Source organism: Vulpes vulpes, chromosome 1 (assembly GCF_048418805.1).
Source record: "Vulpes vulpes isolate BD-2025 chromosome 1, VulVul3, whole genome shotgun sequence".
Taxonomy (NCBI): domain Eukaryota; kingdom Metazoa; phylum Chordata; class Mammalia; order Carnivora; family Canidae; genus Vulpes; species Vulpes vulpes.
In genome coordinates this window covers 125,613,198-125,630,375 of record NC_132780.1, presented here as the reverse complement: position 1 = coordinate 125,630,375, position 17,178 = coordinate 125,613,198, and the positions used below count along the sequence as shown (strand labels likewise).

General features: G+C 52.6%; 1 protein-coding gene across 1 annotated transcript in view; it reads left to right on the top strand.

Annotated features, from left to right (window-relative positions):
- Positions 1 to 17,178, top strand: part of SLC12A8 (solute carrier family 12 member 8) — a 132,883-nt gene that overhangs the window by 12,758 nt on the left and 102,947 nt on the right. The window contains exons 3-4 of the mRNA XM_072728408.1: positions 10,897 to 11,043; positions 14,883 to 15,074. Coding sequence (XP_072584509.1) covers positions 10,897 to 11,043; positions 14,883 to 15,074 — 339 coding nt within the window. The remainder of the gene's footprint in view (positions 1 to 10,896; positions 11,044 to 14,882; positions 15,075 to 17,178) is intronic.

The following is a 17,178-nucleotide window of genomic DNA, read 5'->3' as shown; positions in this document are numbered from 1 at the left end:
GGGCTGAGATCATGGGTGAGCCAAAGTTAGATGCTTAACCAACTGAGCCACCCAGGTGCCCCAAGAATGTCCATATACTCTTGACTCAGATTTACCAGTTGTTAACATTTTGTTCTTTGGCTTATCATTAGTATGCCCTCTCTGTTTCTATTCCATTTGTATATATATTTGTCAATATATTCCAATATATATTATATTCTATATTTTCCCATGAAGGCATTTGAAGGTAATTTGTACACATCATGTACCCCTATCCATGAATTTTTCAGTGTTTCCTTTTTTTTTTTTTCAGTGTGTGTTTCCTAAGAGTGAGAATGTTCTTTCACTTAACTGTGGTGGATTTATCGAGATCAGGAAATGTAACATTGGTATTTTCTATTATCTAATCCACAGTTCCACATTCCAGTTTTGTCAGTTTTTCCCCTGATATCCTATAGCATTTCTCCCCTGGGCCCAGGGTCCGGTCCAGGACAACACATTGCACTCGGTCGTCATGTCCTACTCTTCTTTAATCTGGAAATGTTGGGATGCCTGGGTGGCTCAGCGGTTGAGCGACTGTCTGCCTTTGGCCCAGCGTGTGATCCCGGGATCCGGGATCGAGTCCCACGTTGGGGTCCCTGCAGGGAGCCTGCTTCTCCCTCTGCCTGTGTCTCTGCCTCTCTTTCTCTCTCTCTCTGTCTCTCATGAATAAATAAGTAAAATCTTGAGAAAAAAATCAGGAAATGTTACTTAGCTTTTCTTGGTCTTGTCATGACATTTTTTGAAGAACACAAGCCAGTTATTTTGTAGAACATCCCTTAGTTGGGGACATGACCCTTCGTGATTAGATTTAGGTTTTGTATTTTTGTCAGAAATACCCTAGAAATGATAGTTGTGTTCTTCTCCAGAAGGTACAGGATTTCCATTTGTCCCAGTATTGGGGATGCTAACTTTGTTTACTTATTTGAGGTGGTGTCTGCTAAATTAATCCATTCTAAAGTTACTGACTTCCCTTTGTATTGATAAACAATTTGTTGGGTGGGAATACTTTGAGACTATGGAAATATCCTGTTCCTCATCACTGGTCTTAGTATCCAAGGATGATTCTTGACACCATCAGTTATTACTGTGATGGTTGCAAAACGGTGGTTCTTCTGACACCGTCCCCCCCCCCCCCCGATATTAATTGGTCTTCTTCTATAAAGAAAGACTTTCCCTTCTTCCTCATATTTTAATTTATTCCGTTCTTTATATCTGTATGGACTCAGATTCTTACTTTGTTACATAAATATTCCATTGCAATTATTATTTTGATGCTCAAATTATCTCAGAGTTGGCCATTGGGAGCCCCTTCAAGCTGGCTCCTGTATCTTTTCGTTATATCTGGAACCTTTTTAAAAAAATTTTTTTAGCACTTTCTTGCTTTCTGGCATAGCATATTCCAGGCTCATTTTGTGCTTTCTCTTCCCCAGTCCTGAGTCAGGCATTTTTCCAAAAAGTCTTGGTTTCTTATAGTGAGGAATGATGTTTAAGACCAAGATCTGGGTACTGGGTATGTTCTTGGCTACTGAGGTATCTTTGCCTTCAGGTGGGCAGAGAGAAGGAATGTAAACACACACACACACACACACACACATCCAGTACTATATTTTTCTATCTATATTAAAAACCGCAAATTGAAACCGATACCTCTCATCCTAGTCCATCACCGCAGGGGTCATTCTTCCCCTCATCCCCCTTTCTTTAGCTGTAACTCCCTTCTCCAACAGCAAGAAACTGAACTCTCATATATATTTACTTATTTGCTCAATCCTACAATTCACGGAAAGTAGATTCAGAATGGATAACTCCTGCCTGTAAAAAACACAACTTTCTATCTACAGTTTAATATTTGTAGTTATTTTTGCCTTTAGACTGAGGGTACACAGACAAAGAACCATGTTTAGAAGTTATTCTGGTGAGTTCTTTTCTCACCTTCGGGGTTATGTTACTCGTTGGAAATGCAGTTAGGATAACTCGTTTCTCTTTGCAGTCTAATTTTTCTCTCATCCTGGTTGATTTGATTTGACTTTGAGTATGCGAAACATTAATGTGATTCCAAAAGTCAGAACAAACGTAACAGTTCTTAAACAGATATAATATTGGCTGGTCCACTGATGCACCCAGAAGAATAAGCTTTTTGCAGTTGATTTTTGGCTGGTTTGCCTCCTGAGGGAGGACGTTAGGCTCCATGTTGCTCCTTGCAACATGCTGCAGAGTAGACTCTCTAGTGGCAGCCTGAGTCCTGCAAGAAGGGCTCTGTCCTTTTGCCAAGGAGGCTGGGAAGGGCAGGGGATGCTTGTGTTTAGGTGGCCGAGGCATCACTGCTGCCATTTGTGGGAGGGAATCAGGGGTCCAGAGCCCTGTGTCTCTGGCCTCCACGGTGGACAGAAGAAGCTATACTGGGGAAGGCCCTTCCGTGTCGTCCCAGGAGGCAGGACATCGGCAGTGTGTTTGTGTGTTTGAGGGTCTTGGCACTCCTGGGATTCTTGAGTTGTGTGACCAGCTTGGACCTCGGCAGATTGTCAGCCTTGGATAAGGATTAGGTTGCACAGGCGTGGAAAAACCATCGATCAAGCATGCGGGAACTGCTGTTTGTAGACCTTGGCTTTTGAACGAGGTCTGTGGCAGGAGAGACCCAGGTTGCCACGCAGCTCTCACAGTTCCAGCAACACTTAAATCAATATTGACCGAGGGCGCTGCCCAGATTTGAATCCAGGGAAATGAGACTTTGACCACTCCACACGGGTCCTCCCCTCCTCTGCTGCGGGGCCATTGCCTTTCCTAGCATCAGCCAGGGGTGACAGGACAGTCACGGGACACGCATGCTGGCAGGAGCTGGCTCCCCCAGTGCTGGCTCTGGGCAGGGCTTGGGAAGGGGGCTCTCGGGGCTGGCCTGCGGAGCCGGGGTCTACGCGCAACAGGAGGACCAGGGGCGGGGGGTAGAGAACGCGTGGTCCGTGAGGCCCCGTTTCTCGCTCTTCCTCCCGACATCCCCGATGGGACCCTCACCCACATTTAAGATCGTGCGTTTGGCTTCATGCTCCCAAAAAGCTTTCACAGTTACCGTCTCATGTGAACAGTACAGGCCCCACGATGCAGTACGTGGCCGTGGGCGGCCTCTGCAGACCCCGCAGGTGGGCGGCCCGGCCCAGCTCCTGCCTGTGGCGCCCGTCAGGCCGGGGACGGCCGGGGACCCCCTGCCCGCGGCACCACAGGGCGCGGAGCCTGGCGTAGTCTCTGCTGGGTAAGTAAGGAGTCGCGAAGCCAAGCGCAGGCTCCCCGTGCACACTGCGGCACCAGTCCGGGGCGCGGTGTCTGCGGGGCGGGATGGGCCTCGGCGCTCTGACCCTCCCTGCCTGAGTGAGCAGCAGCAGTTTCTCACCCGGTCTCCTTCCCTCCCGCTGCCGAAGAAAGCAAAGGCCTCGGCTCGCATCTGCCCGAGGCGGCCGCCAGGGCCCTGGGCACGTGCACGCGGCGGGCGGGACGGTTCCCCGGCCTCCCCGGCGCCTCGCTTGCGCGTGCAGGGCCCGGGCCCCGAGGACGAGGCCTCTGACCCGCCACAGGCAGCAGCCCGGGCCCGGAGGACGAGGCCTGGCCTCCCTCCCGTGCTGGGCCATGAGCGGCCGGAGGTGGATGCGCCCCGGAACGCAGGACCTGCCACGAGCGATCTTGCGGTGCCCTCCCGAGGCTTTGGTTTGTGACTCTGCTTCATCCTCTCTCCGCCTCTGCTGCCACTCGGCCTCCTGCCTGCCCCAGCTGGGTCAGGGATGCCGAGGGAGGCTTTTGTTATTCTGGAACGGCCGCCCGGGGCCCAGGTCTGGGGCCCGTGAGGCCCTACGAGAGCTCTCGGAGCTGGGACCACACCTCTGGAGCTGCTCGCCTGGCCCAGGCCGCCCTGGCTCTCCGGAGCATCTTGGTGCCTCGGGGGATGGGCAGGGACTGGGGGGCCACCTGTGTCACTCTCGGCCGAAGGAATAAGACTGCTGTTTGGCTGCAGGGGCCTCGGGAGGCGAGGGATCCCAGGTGTTCCTTCCAGCAGTTTCCAGGGGCCGAGGGCAGCATAGCGGGTGATCACTCCTCTGTGGCCCTGAGCAATGTCAAGACCCCCCACCCCCACCCCAGGACCGAGCCCCTGAGCCAGAGTGAGGACGTGATTCTGAGGAATGATAGTGATGAGCCCCCGAACCAGTGCTATTCCTCTTCCCAGTGGACAAAGCCACAGACAGAGCATCTTTGGCGTACGGTATGGCCAGCGGTGGCTTGCATGGGGCTGGTCCCGCGGCCCTGGATCAGCACCCAGGTCCGGGCAGGGAGCACTGGTGGGCCGTGGCCTGCCCCCTCCCCAGCCGCCCGCTTCCCAGAGCCTGGCTGCTCTCACAGCCACTCCCCTGGGCACACGATGCCAGAGCCCCCGGCCGAGGGGAGACACGAGCCCTTGTAGGTCTCCTCCAGGAAGACAGACGTGGCCCAGCCTAAGGAGTGTGCGCCTGGGGGATGGCTGCAGGCAGGAGTCCTCTTCAGTCGGCCTCCGGGCCCAGCCTGCGGTAAGGAAAGGAGTTCCTCCCCGATGCTGGACCTGCCCGCCTGGCTTGCAAATGCAAAAAGCAGGTCTCCACGGAGGATAAATCTGTTCTTTCATGGAACTTCAATTTAAAGAAGAGAATTCCTTCTTCCTAAACCTGCTCATGACTTACCGCCGTGAATCTAGAGGGTCTACAGACCTTTTCTCTTTCCATCATCAAAAAAGACCGTGTCAGAAGAAAAGTTCTGTTCTCCTGAAAACTGTCCATTTCCCTTCCCTGACATCTGTGTCTAATGTCTACTGGACGTGGCTTTCACACTCAGCGAATCCCCAGCGTTTGAAATGGTTAAAACTGCAGTTGGGGGAGGGAGACCGTAGAGGCCCGCCTGCTGGCTCATTTCCCCCTCCCTGCACCCACCGTCCTCCCCCTTAGCACAGTCCTCTCACCCTCCACCCGCAGGGTCTTTCAAACCAAGACTGACCACGTGATACCATATGGGGTTGCCTCGTTTTGCCAACTGAATGGAGATACCAGGAACGAGCCCGAAGCTTTCTAGCCTCCCCCATTCTGTGGTCAACTTCACTGCTTCCCCCACCAAAAACAAAACAAAAGGGGTGGGCAAGACCCGTTGAGAAAGGGTTGAGGCTGGGCATTGCCTGCATCCTCAAGGTCTGGAAGGAAGCTGGAAGTCTTGGGAGGCCGTCACAAATGAAACGCTGTCCCTTGGAAATTTTGACTCTTCGGTTCTAAACACAAGTGATTCTAAACGGAACTGCTAAAATATCTAAGAACTAACTTATTGGAGGTTAGTTCGTTAGCAAGCTGCCCCGTCCTGATCTGGCTCAAGGGCAAGTTCTGCGTCCAGAGCATTTCCGAGATGAATGAGTTTTTCTGCCTCACTCTGAGGATGAGAACTCTGGCATCTGACGCCCCACAGATGTTCATCTGGACTTTGGCAGCACCTTACAGCCTTCCACAGGGGCCCAGCTGGCTTCTACAAACAATGCAACCTTTCCTTCAGCTATCTAACTGTTAAGTGACATCTGGGAGCTCTTAGCTATTTTTTTTTTTTCCCAGCACAGAGCTGTTGGGGCCACCCATGTGGATCCCCACAGCATCTTAGGCAAATGGGAGATGAAAGACAAGACTTGGTCCGTGATGTGGCAGTAGGACCTCCCTGCAAATGGTTCAGACCGAAGGACACGTTTCTCCAAATCATCCGTTTCTCCAGTCTAGTAGACAGACTTGTGTCCAGCGTGAGCGTGGCACTTAGCCTGGGGCAACCACAGAAGCCCTTCCTGTCAGTGGTCCCCATCACAGCACCCCACTTGCTCCTGTGTAATAGCTGAGGCTAAATAATTAAACTAGTTTTTTGGATTAAAAAAAAAAAAAGGATAGCTCAGAACAGTCCGACTGTCACCTGCCATAATCCCCACCCCCCCCCCTTTTTTTTTTAAGATTTTATCTATTTATTCATGAGAGACAGAGAGAGAGAGGCAGAGACACAGGCAGAGGGAGAAGCAGGCTCCATGCAGGGAGCCCGACACAGGACTCAATCCCAGAACCCTGGGGTCACGCCCCGAGCTGAAGGCGGCGCTAAACCCTGAGCCCCCTGGGCTGCCCAGCTGCCATAACCCTAACTGTTCTACAGTCTCCTGCTCCCAGTGACTGGGTAGAGGTGCAAAGGGAGAGTCTTGAGTCACGGCCTTTGTGGTAGGACGCATCTGAGATGTGAGGGGAGGGGAACCGCTCCCATAAAGGGGGCGGTTGGGTGTGAAGTTCCAGAGTGTGGGGGAGAAGCTGATCTTCTGTTCTCCTGTCCGATGTCTGCTTGGGTTGCAGGCTCAGGGCTCTGTCCTCAGCCTGTCCGGGCAGGAGCAAAGGGGAATTGGAAAAAGCTGGCAGGGCAGAGAGAGAGCAGGGTCGTGGAGTAGCCAGTTGTGATACTGTGATTTAGAATAAGAAATATGCATTTGGCTTTTATCTCCATTCCTGGCAGGGAGCTCCTAAAGCCCTCGGAATTTCTTAAGTGATAAGAGTGATAAGGGTATCTGGATATTCCTACCAATCCCCTTTCAACCACAACGGGGTTTAGTCAATAAGGTGACTTTTGGAAAGCACCTAAGCATGGGATCTGGTTGCCAGAAGAACCGACCATGATGAGAGGGTTGGAACTTTCAGGGGGAAACGTGGGGACTGGAGATGGAGTCAGTTGCCAACAGCTAATGATTTAATCAATGTATGTAATGAGGTCTCCATAAAACCCCAAAATAATGAGGTCTGCAGAGCTTCCAGGCTGGTGGACGTGTGCAGATTTGGGGAGGGTGATGTGCCTGGAGAGAGCTTGGAAGCCACCTGCTTTTCCCCCGTGGGCATCTCTCCCGTTGGCTGCTCCTGGGCTATATCCTTTGTAACGCAGTGGTAATCTAGAACGTAAAGTGTTTCTCTGAATTCTGTGAGGCGTTCTAGCAAATTGATCAAAGCCAAGGAAGGTGTCACGGGAACCTCCAATTTACAGGCAGTTGCTCAGAAGCACAGGTGACAATCTGACCTCGTGACTGGCATCTGGAGTGAGAGGAGGGGGAGGTTTGAGTAGTCTTGGGGGACAGCCCTTACCCTGTGGGACCTGACCCCATTTCCAGATAGATAATACCAGAATTGAGCTGGATCAGAGGACACCAGCTGGCGCTGGAGAACTGCTTGGTATAAGTGGGGAGACCCACACCTCAGAACTGGTTTCAGAATTGTACCAGCCGTGGGCCCAGCGGTCACTCTGCAAGGCTGCTGGTTTGGGTGGTCTTGCTGGTGGTCTCCTGGTTTGCCCACAGCGGGCCAGTGGCAGAGGCGGGGGGTGGGGTGGGCAGCCCCGAAGTGGTGCAGCTGCAGGATGTGGTGGAGAAGGGCACCAGGGGCACCTCCGTGTTGGCGTCAGTGTGGGGGTAGGCTGGGAGAGAGCCCCGGGGGTCTCTGTACTGCTGCTTAGGAGTTACCCCAGGGTTCCCCGTTCCCTAGCTCGTCTTCTTTCCCTTTTTCTGTGTGCTTGTTTCTTCTTCCTTCTCTCTCTCTCCCTGGGCTTATGCTGCTCTCTCTTTCTCTCTCTCTCTCTCTCTCTTTCCCTCTCTAAGAACCTCAGGGTTGCAGCTTTGGGATGAAACACAGCCAGGCTCTTCCTTCTGGTCTCTGATGAGCAAGCAGGCCCTGGGAAGACTTGCTTTCCTTTGTCCCTTGGTAAGAAAGGGTAGGGGCGCTCCCCCGAGCACCCCGAGATAAGCCACCATGGCCTGGCCACCAGACGGCCACCCAGCCCGTTTTAAACCACTTCTATTTTCATTCTCGGAGGACAGAGTCTCCTAAAGCTTCTGGCCCATTCGGGAACCACCTTTAAGGCCGATTCAGTCCAGTGAGGTCCCGGGAGTGAAAGCTTCCCCCACGCCATTAGGTGGACGACACGGAAGGAAAGGAAGAGCCTTCAGGGTGGACAGGCGAGGCTGGGGCCGGCGGACCAGGACTCCCCACTTCAGGATGGGAGGCCCAGGGGTGAGGCCTGCACACCTCAGCCAAGTTTGGGATGTCGGCAATGGGAGCTGAAAGAATGGACTTCTAGGCAAGAAAAGGGCACAAAACCCGAGGTGCAGGGCCGGGCACAGATTTTAGAGTCGGGCACGGGGGATTCAAACCCAGCGCGGGCCGCCGGCTGTGCTGTCTGTCCTTCCAGTGTCCTTCCCTCGCTCCACACCGGGGCCCTCTCCCTGCCTGCCCCCACCCCGGCAGTGTGATGAGGATCAAGGCAGAGGAGGGATGTGGAGGTGAGAGCACTCTCGAAATCATTGCTCTCTCTTGCTGAGAGCTGCTGCTGTCACTGCTGTTTCTAAGAAAGAACAGACCTGCAGCAGGCCATGGTGGGAAACGTAGCCTAAGGAGAGACGGGACATCGGGGACCCGGTCCTGAATTCAGAGATTAGGATTCTGGAAAACAATCCTACATGCACCAAAACAGGTTGCGTGGGACCATTTGTTCGAGGACAAGCATAAGGTCAGCGGGGTCTGTGCTCTGAGCCACCATCGCTGTTCTCACATTTACTGACTTTCAGGAGATGCCTTGTTTGCAGCCTGTGAAAGACAGATGAACAGAAATACTCCCAGGTAGGGGCGCCTCGGGGGCTCAGTTGGTCAAGCATCTGCTTTCTGCTCAGGTCACGATCCTGGGGTCCTGGGACTGAGCCCTGTGTCCGGCTCCCTGCTCAATGGGGAGCCCTCTCCCTCTCCCTCTGCCTGCTGCTCCCTCTGCTTGAGATCTCGCTTTCTGTGTCAAATAAATAAAATCTTTTAAAGAAAGAAAGATAAAAGAAAGGAAGACAGACAGACAGACACACAGATAAAAGGAGCTCCCACTGCGTCGGGGACTGGCAGGGGGTGCCCAGGAGTCTTAAGTCTTAATTGACGGCCCTGATGACTTTCTGCGCCCTCCTTTCTTGGTCTGCGAGCGAGCGCCTGAGGCAAGGGGGAGCAGGGGACGGGCTCCTCTCCTTTCTGACCAAGGCCCCGTGGGCCTCAGCCTTTCGCCCTGGATGGGGGCGCATCCATCCCTTGTGCTCAGCCATTCAGGAGCCGGGCCCCTGGGCCCCTGACTGCAGATTCTCTGTCCTATACTCTGGGTTTTTCTGCCTTCTCACTGTGTACAGATCACATGCATGGTCCAGAGACCCGCTGTGCACACTGCTTCCTAGTTGGGCCCCCCCCGCCCCCCGCCCCCTGCGAGGTGCGGCTGTGCCAGTGTGCGACACTGGAAGATCCCTGCTGTGTGCATTTACACTCCTAGCCCTAGGCCAGAGGTCAGGGTGGTGAACAGCACCAGCTGCTACTAGTTGTCTTTAAGCCATTTTATTATTATTATTATTATTTTTTTTAATTAATTTTTATTGGTGTTCAATTTACCAACATACAGAAAAAACACCCAGTGCTCATCCCGTCAAGTGTCCACCTCAGTGCCCGTCACCCATTCCCCTCCAACACCCGCCCTCCTCCCCCTCCACCACCCCTAGTTCGTTTCCCCGAGTTAGGAGTCATTATGTTCTGTCTCCCTTCCTGATATTTCCCAACATTTCTTCTCCCTTCCTTTATATTCCCTTTCACTATTATTTATATTCCCCAAATGAATGAGAACATACACTGTTTGTCCTTCTCCGACTGACTTATTATTATTTTTTAAACATTTTATTTATTCATACAGAGAGAGAGAAAGAGAGGCCGAGACGCAGGCAGAGGGAGAAGCAGGCTCCGTGCAGGGAGCCCGACGCAGGACTCGGTCCCGGGTCTCCAGGATCAGGCCCTGGGCCGGAGGCGGCGCTAGACCACTGGGCCACCTGGGCTGCCCTCTTTAAGCCATTTTAATATTTCCACAAGGTGGGGATCCCTGGTGGCTCAGCGGTTTAGCACCTGCCTTTGGCCCAGACGTGATCCTGGAGTCCCGGGATCGAGTCTCGCATCGGGCTCCCTGCATGGAGCCTGCTCCTCTCTGTGTCTCTGCCTCTCTCTCTGTGTCTCTCATGAAGAAATAAATAAAATCTTTAAAAAAAATTTTCTCCACAAGGTTTAGTTGTTTCAGTAAAGAGTTTCCACTGGAGTGTTTTGTTAAAGCGCCTCGGTTATTTTTGCATTGGAAAAATAAGGAAGGCATTTGTTTAACCACCTATTAGCCTCTGGTTCTAAGCAACCACCAGGTGATGCCCTAGAATCCTGGGGAGTGGGCTGGAAGGGGCTTGGAGGTCGCTGTGACGCCAGGGGCCAGGCGTTTCCAGCAGAGGGGACTCGGTAGCAGCGTTGATTGTGGGGTGTCGGGGTTGGGGGCGGAAGAAAGTGCAAAGTCAGTCCACCCATAGATTAGTCACTGCTGGAGGCTGCTGTCCCCTGTGGGACGGGGGGACTGCTGGTGGCCTTCCCCAGAGCTCGTGACCGCAGCCTGAGCTGGAACCTAGAGTCCCACGCTCTCGGAGACGTGACACACGGGCCTTCTCCCCACCTTCTGGGGGCCAGAGCTCAGGCCCGTGGCCACACCTCCCTGCGAGGAGGCTGGGGGGAGCAGCTCCTGAGCGGCCAGAAGGAAGGGGCGCACTGGCCAGTTAGTCCTTGCCCTTTGATAGGAGTCCCTGTCGGAAGAGCACAGTGAGCCTTGGGCAGAAACAATCCCAGGCCTCCGAGCGAGCGTGCACACACGTGCGTGCCCTGCACAGGAAGGTGGATGGAGTTTCAAGCTGAGTCCCCCTCGCCCCCTCCTGCCCTGCCTCCCTTCACCTCCCCTCTCTGGCCCTCTGTGGTGCGGCAGCTGGCTGAGTTCGGGGTGCTCTGTTTTCAGGGGGCGCTGGCCCAGCCCCAGCCCTGGTGGAGGACCCGACTGTTCGTGTGGGAGCCAGTGCTGTTTGGGACCTGGGATGGCGTGTTCACGTCCTGCATGATCAACATTTTTGGGGTTGTCCTCTTCCTGAGGACTGGCTGGCTGGTGGTGAGTGACGAGCTGGTGGCCCTGGAGTTTCTCGTGAGCCTGTGACACGGAGAGCTCTGCACTCTTGGGCATCCCACAGCGCAGGCGACAGGTTTCTGAAGCACGGATGCTCCAGGAACAGGAGATGAGAAGCAAGGACACCGAATAGTTGGCACTGCTATTTAAACGAGAATCCCGAGAACCTGGGCCCCGGACAGAGGCTCCAGTGGAAGCCTCACCATGGATTTAAGTCATGACAACTCAGAAATACGAGAAATATGAGCACAGAAGTCAGGGCACATCGTGGCTGGGACTGGAGGTGGATCACGAAGAGCAGGCTGGTGGCAGTGGTGCCCCCAGGTGGGATCAGCTCCTTCACCCTCACAGTTGCCTTCTCCCACTGCCCATAGACCCTCTGTGGAAGGCTGCACATGGCCAGGCTGGGTCAGAGGTGCATGAGCTTGTGGGGGTGCCGTTTGCTTCTTCCCTACAGGGAATAAAGGCCTCTTCTTTGTTTTTTCTGTGAAGGCATCTTGGGACCTTCCAGGCAGATGTATGTCCTGAGGCAGGGGTCTCAGCTCCTCACGCGGGGCCTTCTCCCTGGGACTTCAGTAAACTAAGCAGCCTGCTTGAAACAAAAGGGTAGCCAGTCAGGAGGAGCCCCTACTGTGTTCCAGGCACGACTATGTGCCACTGGGATGATGGAATAGAAGGCCTAGTTCCTCCCCCTGGCGAGCTAACTGCCCTGCTGATTTCACATCAGGAATCCAGGTGAGGTCTCAAAGCAGCGTTAAATCCCTCAGGAATGGAACAGGCTGTGAATGTAGGGTTGCTAAAGTGTCCAGGAAAGCTTCCTGGGGAGGCATGGTTCAGCCAGCCTTTCAGAGGGGAGCTCGGTTGCACAGGTGCAAGAGAGAGGGGGCCATTCGAGGTGTGGGATGTGCTAGCCAAGGTTCTTCAGGGACACAGAGCTAGTACCAATAGGAGGTAGATACCTATAAGAGATGCACAGGACATCCTATATGTATGACTGTGGGGTCTGGTGAGTCCAAGTGAGACTCAGGTAAGAATTGAGGCTGCAGGCTTGAGGCCAAAAGCTGGGAACACAGAATTTCTCTGGCGCAGTCTGGCCACAGGATTCTTTCTCCGCTGGGAAGCCTCAGTCTTTGCTGTTAAGACCTTCAACAGTTTGGCTGAGGCCCACCTGCGTTAGGGAGAATACTGACTGTGAATGTTAATCACAGCTAAAAAAACCCCCCAACACCACACATGTATAGCAACATCTAGGCTACTGTTTGACTAAACAAATGGTCACCATAGCCTACCCAAGCTGACATAGAAAATTAACCATCATGGTTAATCATGGCAAATTCTAGGGCAGGAACCCTGAGCTGTAGTGGGGTGTATGGGGTTCTTAGGCCCCCGAGGAGGCCTGGGTGAGGCCAGACCCTCCTGAGTGCTTGCTCTACTCCAAACCTGGGTCCTTAGCTCAGGGTTCAGCCTTAGTCATGGCCTGGGTGGGTCTGGAATTTTTTTATTTTTAATTAATACGTGGAAAGCTTAGAGGAGGGTCAGCCACCTCCCTAGTGTGGATGCTAAGAATCCCTCCCACACTTACAGGAGCTCCCGCTTACAAAAACACAAGGCCTCCAGCTCTGACTCCTGATCCCGCTGGCAGATTCAGGCATCTGGGATCCACCCGTGTCTTTGCCCCTTTCCTAAAGGGCCACCTCACTGCCCAGCACCTCTGCAGTCTGTGTCCAAGGGAAGCCTGTCAGTCTCCTTGCTGTGGCAGAGGAAGGGCTGGCCAGTGACAGCCGGGCCCCTGGGGGATAGTCATAGAATGGTAGAAGGAGGAAAACGTGAGCTCTCTCTATTTTTTTTTTTTTTTTTTAAGTTAGGCTCCATGCCCAACATAGGGCTCAAACTCACAACCTCGAGATCAAGAGGTGCATGCTCTACCGACTGAGCCAGCCAGGCGCCCCTAAGTGCTCTCTGTTTTGATTCTTTTTTTTTTTTTTTTTCTGTTTTGATTCTTAAGTCTTTAAGGGCCTCTTCTTAACCCTCTCCCTGGGCTATTTTTTTTTTCTGTCTTTTCTTTTCTTTTCTTTTTTTGAGAAACGGCTATCCAGACACATCAATTCTACCCCCAAAGTGAGAATATAATAAGTTGCTTCCATTTTCTATTGCTGCTGTACAAATGATTCCAATGCCTAGCAGCATAAAGCAAAAACGTGTGTAATCTCATAGTTTCTGTGGTCCAGGGATCCAGGGTGCAGCCCAGCTGGGTATCTCTGGCTTAGAGTCTCTCCTGGGGCTGCAGTCAGCCTGTCAGGGCTGCAATCCCAGCCGAAGGCTCTACCAGCGGAGGGTCTGCTTCCAAGAGCGCTTGCGCTGTTGTTGGCAGGCCTTGTCCTGTGGGCCTCTTCCTAAGGCTGCCTCTTTACGTGTAGGTGACTTCCCCAGGATGAGCAATCTGAGAGAGCGAGAGAGCACCCAAGATGAGAGCCACAATCTTTTTAAAAAAATTAATTAATTAATTAATTAGATTTTATTTATTTATTCATGAGAGACACACAGAGAGAGAGAGAGAGAGAGAGAGAGAGGCAGAGACCCAGGCAGAGGGAGAAGCAGGCTCCATGCAGGGAGCCCGACGCGGGACTCGATTCCGGGACCCGGGGTCACACCCTGGGCTGCAGGTGGCGGTAAACTGCTGGGCCACCCGAGCTGCCCCACAATCTTTTTATATCCTCATCTCAGAAGTGATATCCCTTCACTTCTGCAGTGCTCTGCTCATTAAAAGTGAGTCACCAGGTCCAAGCCCCCAACTCAAGGGCAGGAGATCACACAGAGCATGCGTGCCAGGGGCTGGGGGTCCCCGGGGGTCGCCTTTGAGGCGGCCTACTGTATGAATCCATCCTTTTGCCCTGGAAATGATCTCTGTTTTTCAGCTCTGAGATGAGTTTTACCTGAAAAATCGTATTTGATCATGGAAAAAAAGGCAAAATGTGAAACGGCAAAAATAAGACCGAGCTTCTAGGAGGTGGCATAAAACTCGTGTAAGGAGAGGTCATGCCCAGATGATTTTCGCATAGAGCATAGGAGCTCTAACGAATACTCTGGCAGCTCACCTATAGCTTGGAAGATGTTACAGTGGCAGTTTGGGTATGAAAACTCAAAGATTGATGCAGGATATCATATTATCACATGCAGACAATTTGAAAGCCTGAACAAAGGAAGAAAACCGTGATTATATAATGTCATTAAAAATGTAAAATCCACAAAATAAGAAACTATCTGAATAAAGCATAACCGAATAAAACAGTATCCCGCTCTCTCGGTGCTCACAGCCCAGAGGTAAAGATGGGCTTGGAAGCGGACCTAGTATGATAAGTACCGCGTTATCTCCTGCCCTTGAGTTGGGCTTGGGCCTGGTGTCCTGGAAGAGGAAGCCCCTAAGCACTGAGCCTTGAGTGTGGCTGTCAAGGAGATGGAGTGGAGTGAGGGGGAGGGGGGGAAGGTGGGCTGGGCAGGGGGCGGGGCGGGGGGAGCACTTCCTGCCAGGGCACAGGGATGAGAGGGACTGGGGGGTAGAGAGGGGCGGGTGAGGCGGGGCCCCCTGAGTGCCCGTTGGTGATGGGAAGTCACTGAAGAGTTGGAAGCAAGGCCGTTGCCCTTCCTGGGGAATTTCTTCCAGGCCCTACTCCTGTGGGCTGGCTTTGTCCACATGCCCCACCTCTGCCCAGCTCTTCCTCCCCCAACCCTGTTGCATCCCTGAGGTATGGGGGGAGGTGGTCAGTGCTCCTGGGAGGGCCCCCCTGTCCTAACCCCCCGCCTTGCTCCTTGCTGTTCTGTTGCAGGGAAACACGGGAGTGCTCATGGGCATGTTTTTGGTGTCCTTCGTCGTCCTGGTGGCCCTCGTCACTGTGCTGTCCGGCATCGGTGTTGGGGAGCACTGTGGTGTTGGCAGCGGGGGTGTCTACTCGATGATCTCCTCGGTCCTCGGCGGGCAGACCGGAGGCACGATTGGGCTGCTGTATGTGTTTGGACAGGTGAGCCTGGGCGGCCGGGGCAGGGGAGCTGTGTCCACAGGCCATCGGCACGCAGGATCTGTCCTCCTGCCTGCCCGCTAGCCGCCGTCTTCTCAGGCACGTTCCCGTTTGTTCTGGGGTGAGGCGAGGTGGGCCAGTTGCTCCCATTTTATAGATGGGCAGACGGGGGCTCGGAGAAGGACTCAGAGCAGAGCCTGGCCCTCTGCCTGGGGCCCTGGCCCTCCGTCCGGTCCTCCTTCCCTAACACTGTTGGTGCCTGTGGAGTCTTGATCTGCCCTGGAAGGCAGGGCCTGGCCTGGAATGATCCTTGCTGCCCGTTCCAGGGAGGGGACTGCGGGACCGTGGCCAGGGCCTGGCTGGCAGCTGGTGGGCCCGTCCCTGAGGCACTTTTGTGCTGAAGGAGGGACATTTTACCTTCCTGGGCTTCCCTGGAAGCAGGCACCTCTCAAGTGAGCTGGAGCTCTGGGCTCCTTCATAGCTTGCGGCCTTGTGGGGGGAGGCTGGGAGCCGTGTGGGCCCCTGCATGGGAAGGGGGAGACTAACGGGGGGCGGCGCAGTGGACGCAGTGGACGCGGGCTCTCAGGGGGGACATGCTGAGGCTTATGGAGCTTGGTGTTAGGTCACACGGGGATGGTGACCTAACACCGAGGACACAGGCATTCAAAAGCTGCTCTTTTCAAGCACTTCTTGGCTTGAAAAAGGCCTTTGTGATAGTGCAAAAGGTGGTGGGTGGTTGAGAAAACAGTTTATTTATTTATTTATTTATTTATTTATTTATTTATTTATTTATTAAAAAGATTTTATTTATTTATTCACGACACACACACACACAGAGGCAGAGACACAGGCAGAGGGAGAAGCAGGCTCCATGCAGGGAGCCCGACGTGGGACTCGATCCTGGGGCTCCAGGATCACACCCTGGGCTGAAGGCAGACGCTTAACCACTGAGCCCCCGGGCTACCCTTAAGTCAGTTTTGGTAGTTTGTGTCTTTCTAGGAATTTGTCCATTTCGTCTCAGTTATATAATTTATTGGCATATGACTGTTCATAGATTCCTTATAATCCAATCCTTTTACTTTTTGTAAGATGGGTAGTCGTGTCTTTCCTTTCATTCCTAATTTTTATCATTTGAGACTTTGCTCTTTTTTTTTTTTTTTTCCCAGTCAGGCTGATTAAAAGCTTGACTGCAAAGAAGCAATTTTTGGTTTTGTTGATTTTTCTATTGTTTTCCTGGTCTTCAATTTATTTCTGCTCCTGTTGTTACTATTTCCTTCCTCCTGCTTCCTTTCGGTTTAGTTTGCTCTTCCTTTTCTAGTTTCTTTCTTTCTTTTTTTAAGATTTTATTTATTCATTCATGAGGGACACAGAGAGAGAGAGAGAGGCAGAGACACAGGCAGAGGGAGAAGCAGGCTCCATGCCTGGAGCCCGATGTGGGACTCGATCCCAGGTCTCCAGGATCACACCCTGGGCTGAAGGCAGATGCTAAACTGCTCAGCCACCCAGGTGTCCTCCTTTTCTAGTTTCTTAAGGTGAAAGATTAGGCCATTGATTTGAGATCCTTCTTCTTGGGTGTGGTTGGAGTCTCTGAGAGTCCCTATTTGTGGTACTCACTAACCTCTAACCTTGTCATTCCAGGGCGTGAATACATTCTTTTCCTTTCCTTTCCTTTCCTTTCCTTTCCTTTCCTTTCCTTTCCTTTCCTTTCCTTTCCTTTCCTTTTCCCTTTCCTTTTCCCTTTCCTTTTCCCTTTCCTTTTCCCTTTCCTTTTCCCTTTCCTTTTCCCTTTCCTTTTCCCTTTCCTTTTTCCTTTCCTTTTCCCTTTCCTTTTCCCTTTCCTTTTCCCTTTCCTTTTCCCTTTCCTTTTTCCTTTCCTTTTTCCTTTCCTTTTTCCTTTCCTTTTTCCTTTCCTTTTTCCTTTCCTTTTTCCTTTCCTTTTCCCTTTCCTTTTCCCTTTCCTTTTCCCTTTCCTTTTCCCTTTCCTTTTCCCTTTCCTTTTCCCTTTCCTTTTCCCTTTCCTTTTCCCTTTCCTTTTCCCTTTCCTTTTCCCTTTCCTTTCCTTCTCTTTCCTTCCCTTTCCCTTTCCCTTTCCCTTTTCCTTTTCCTT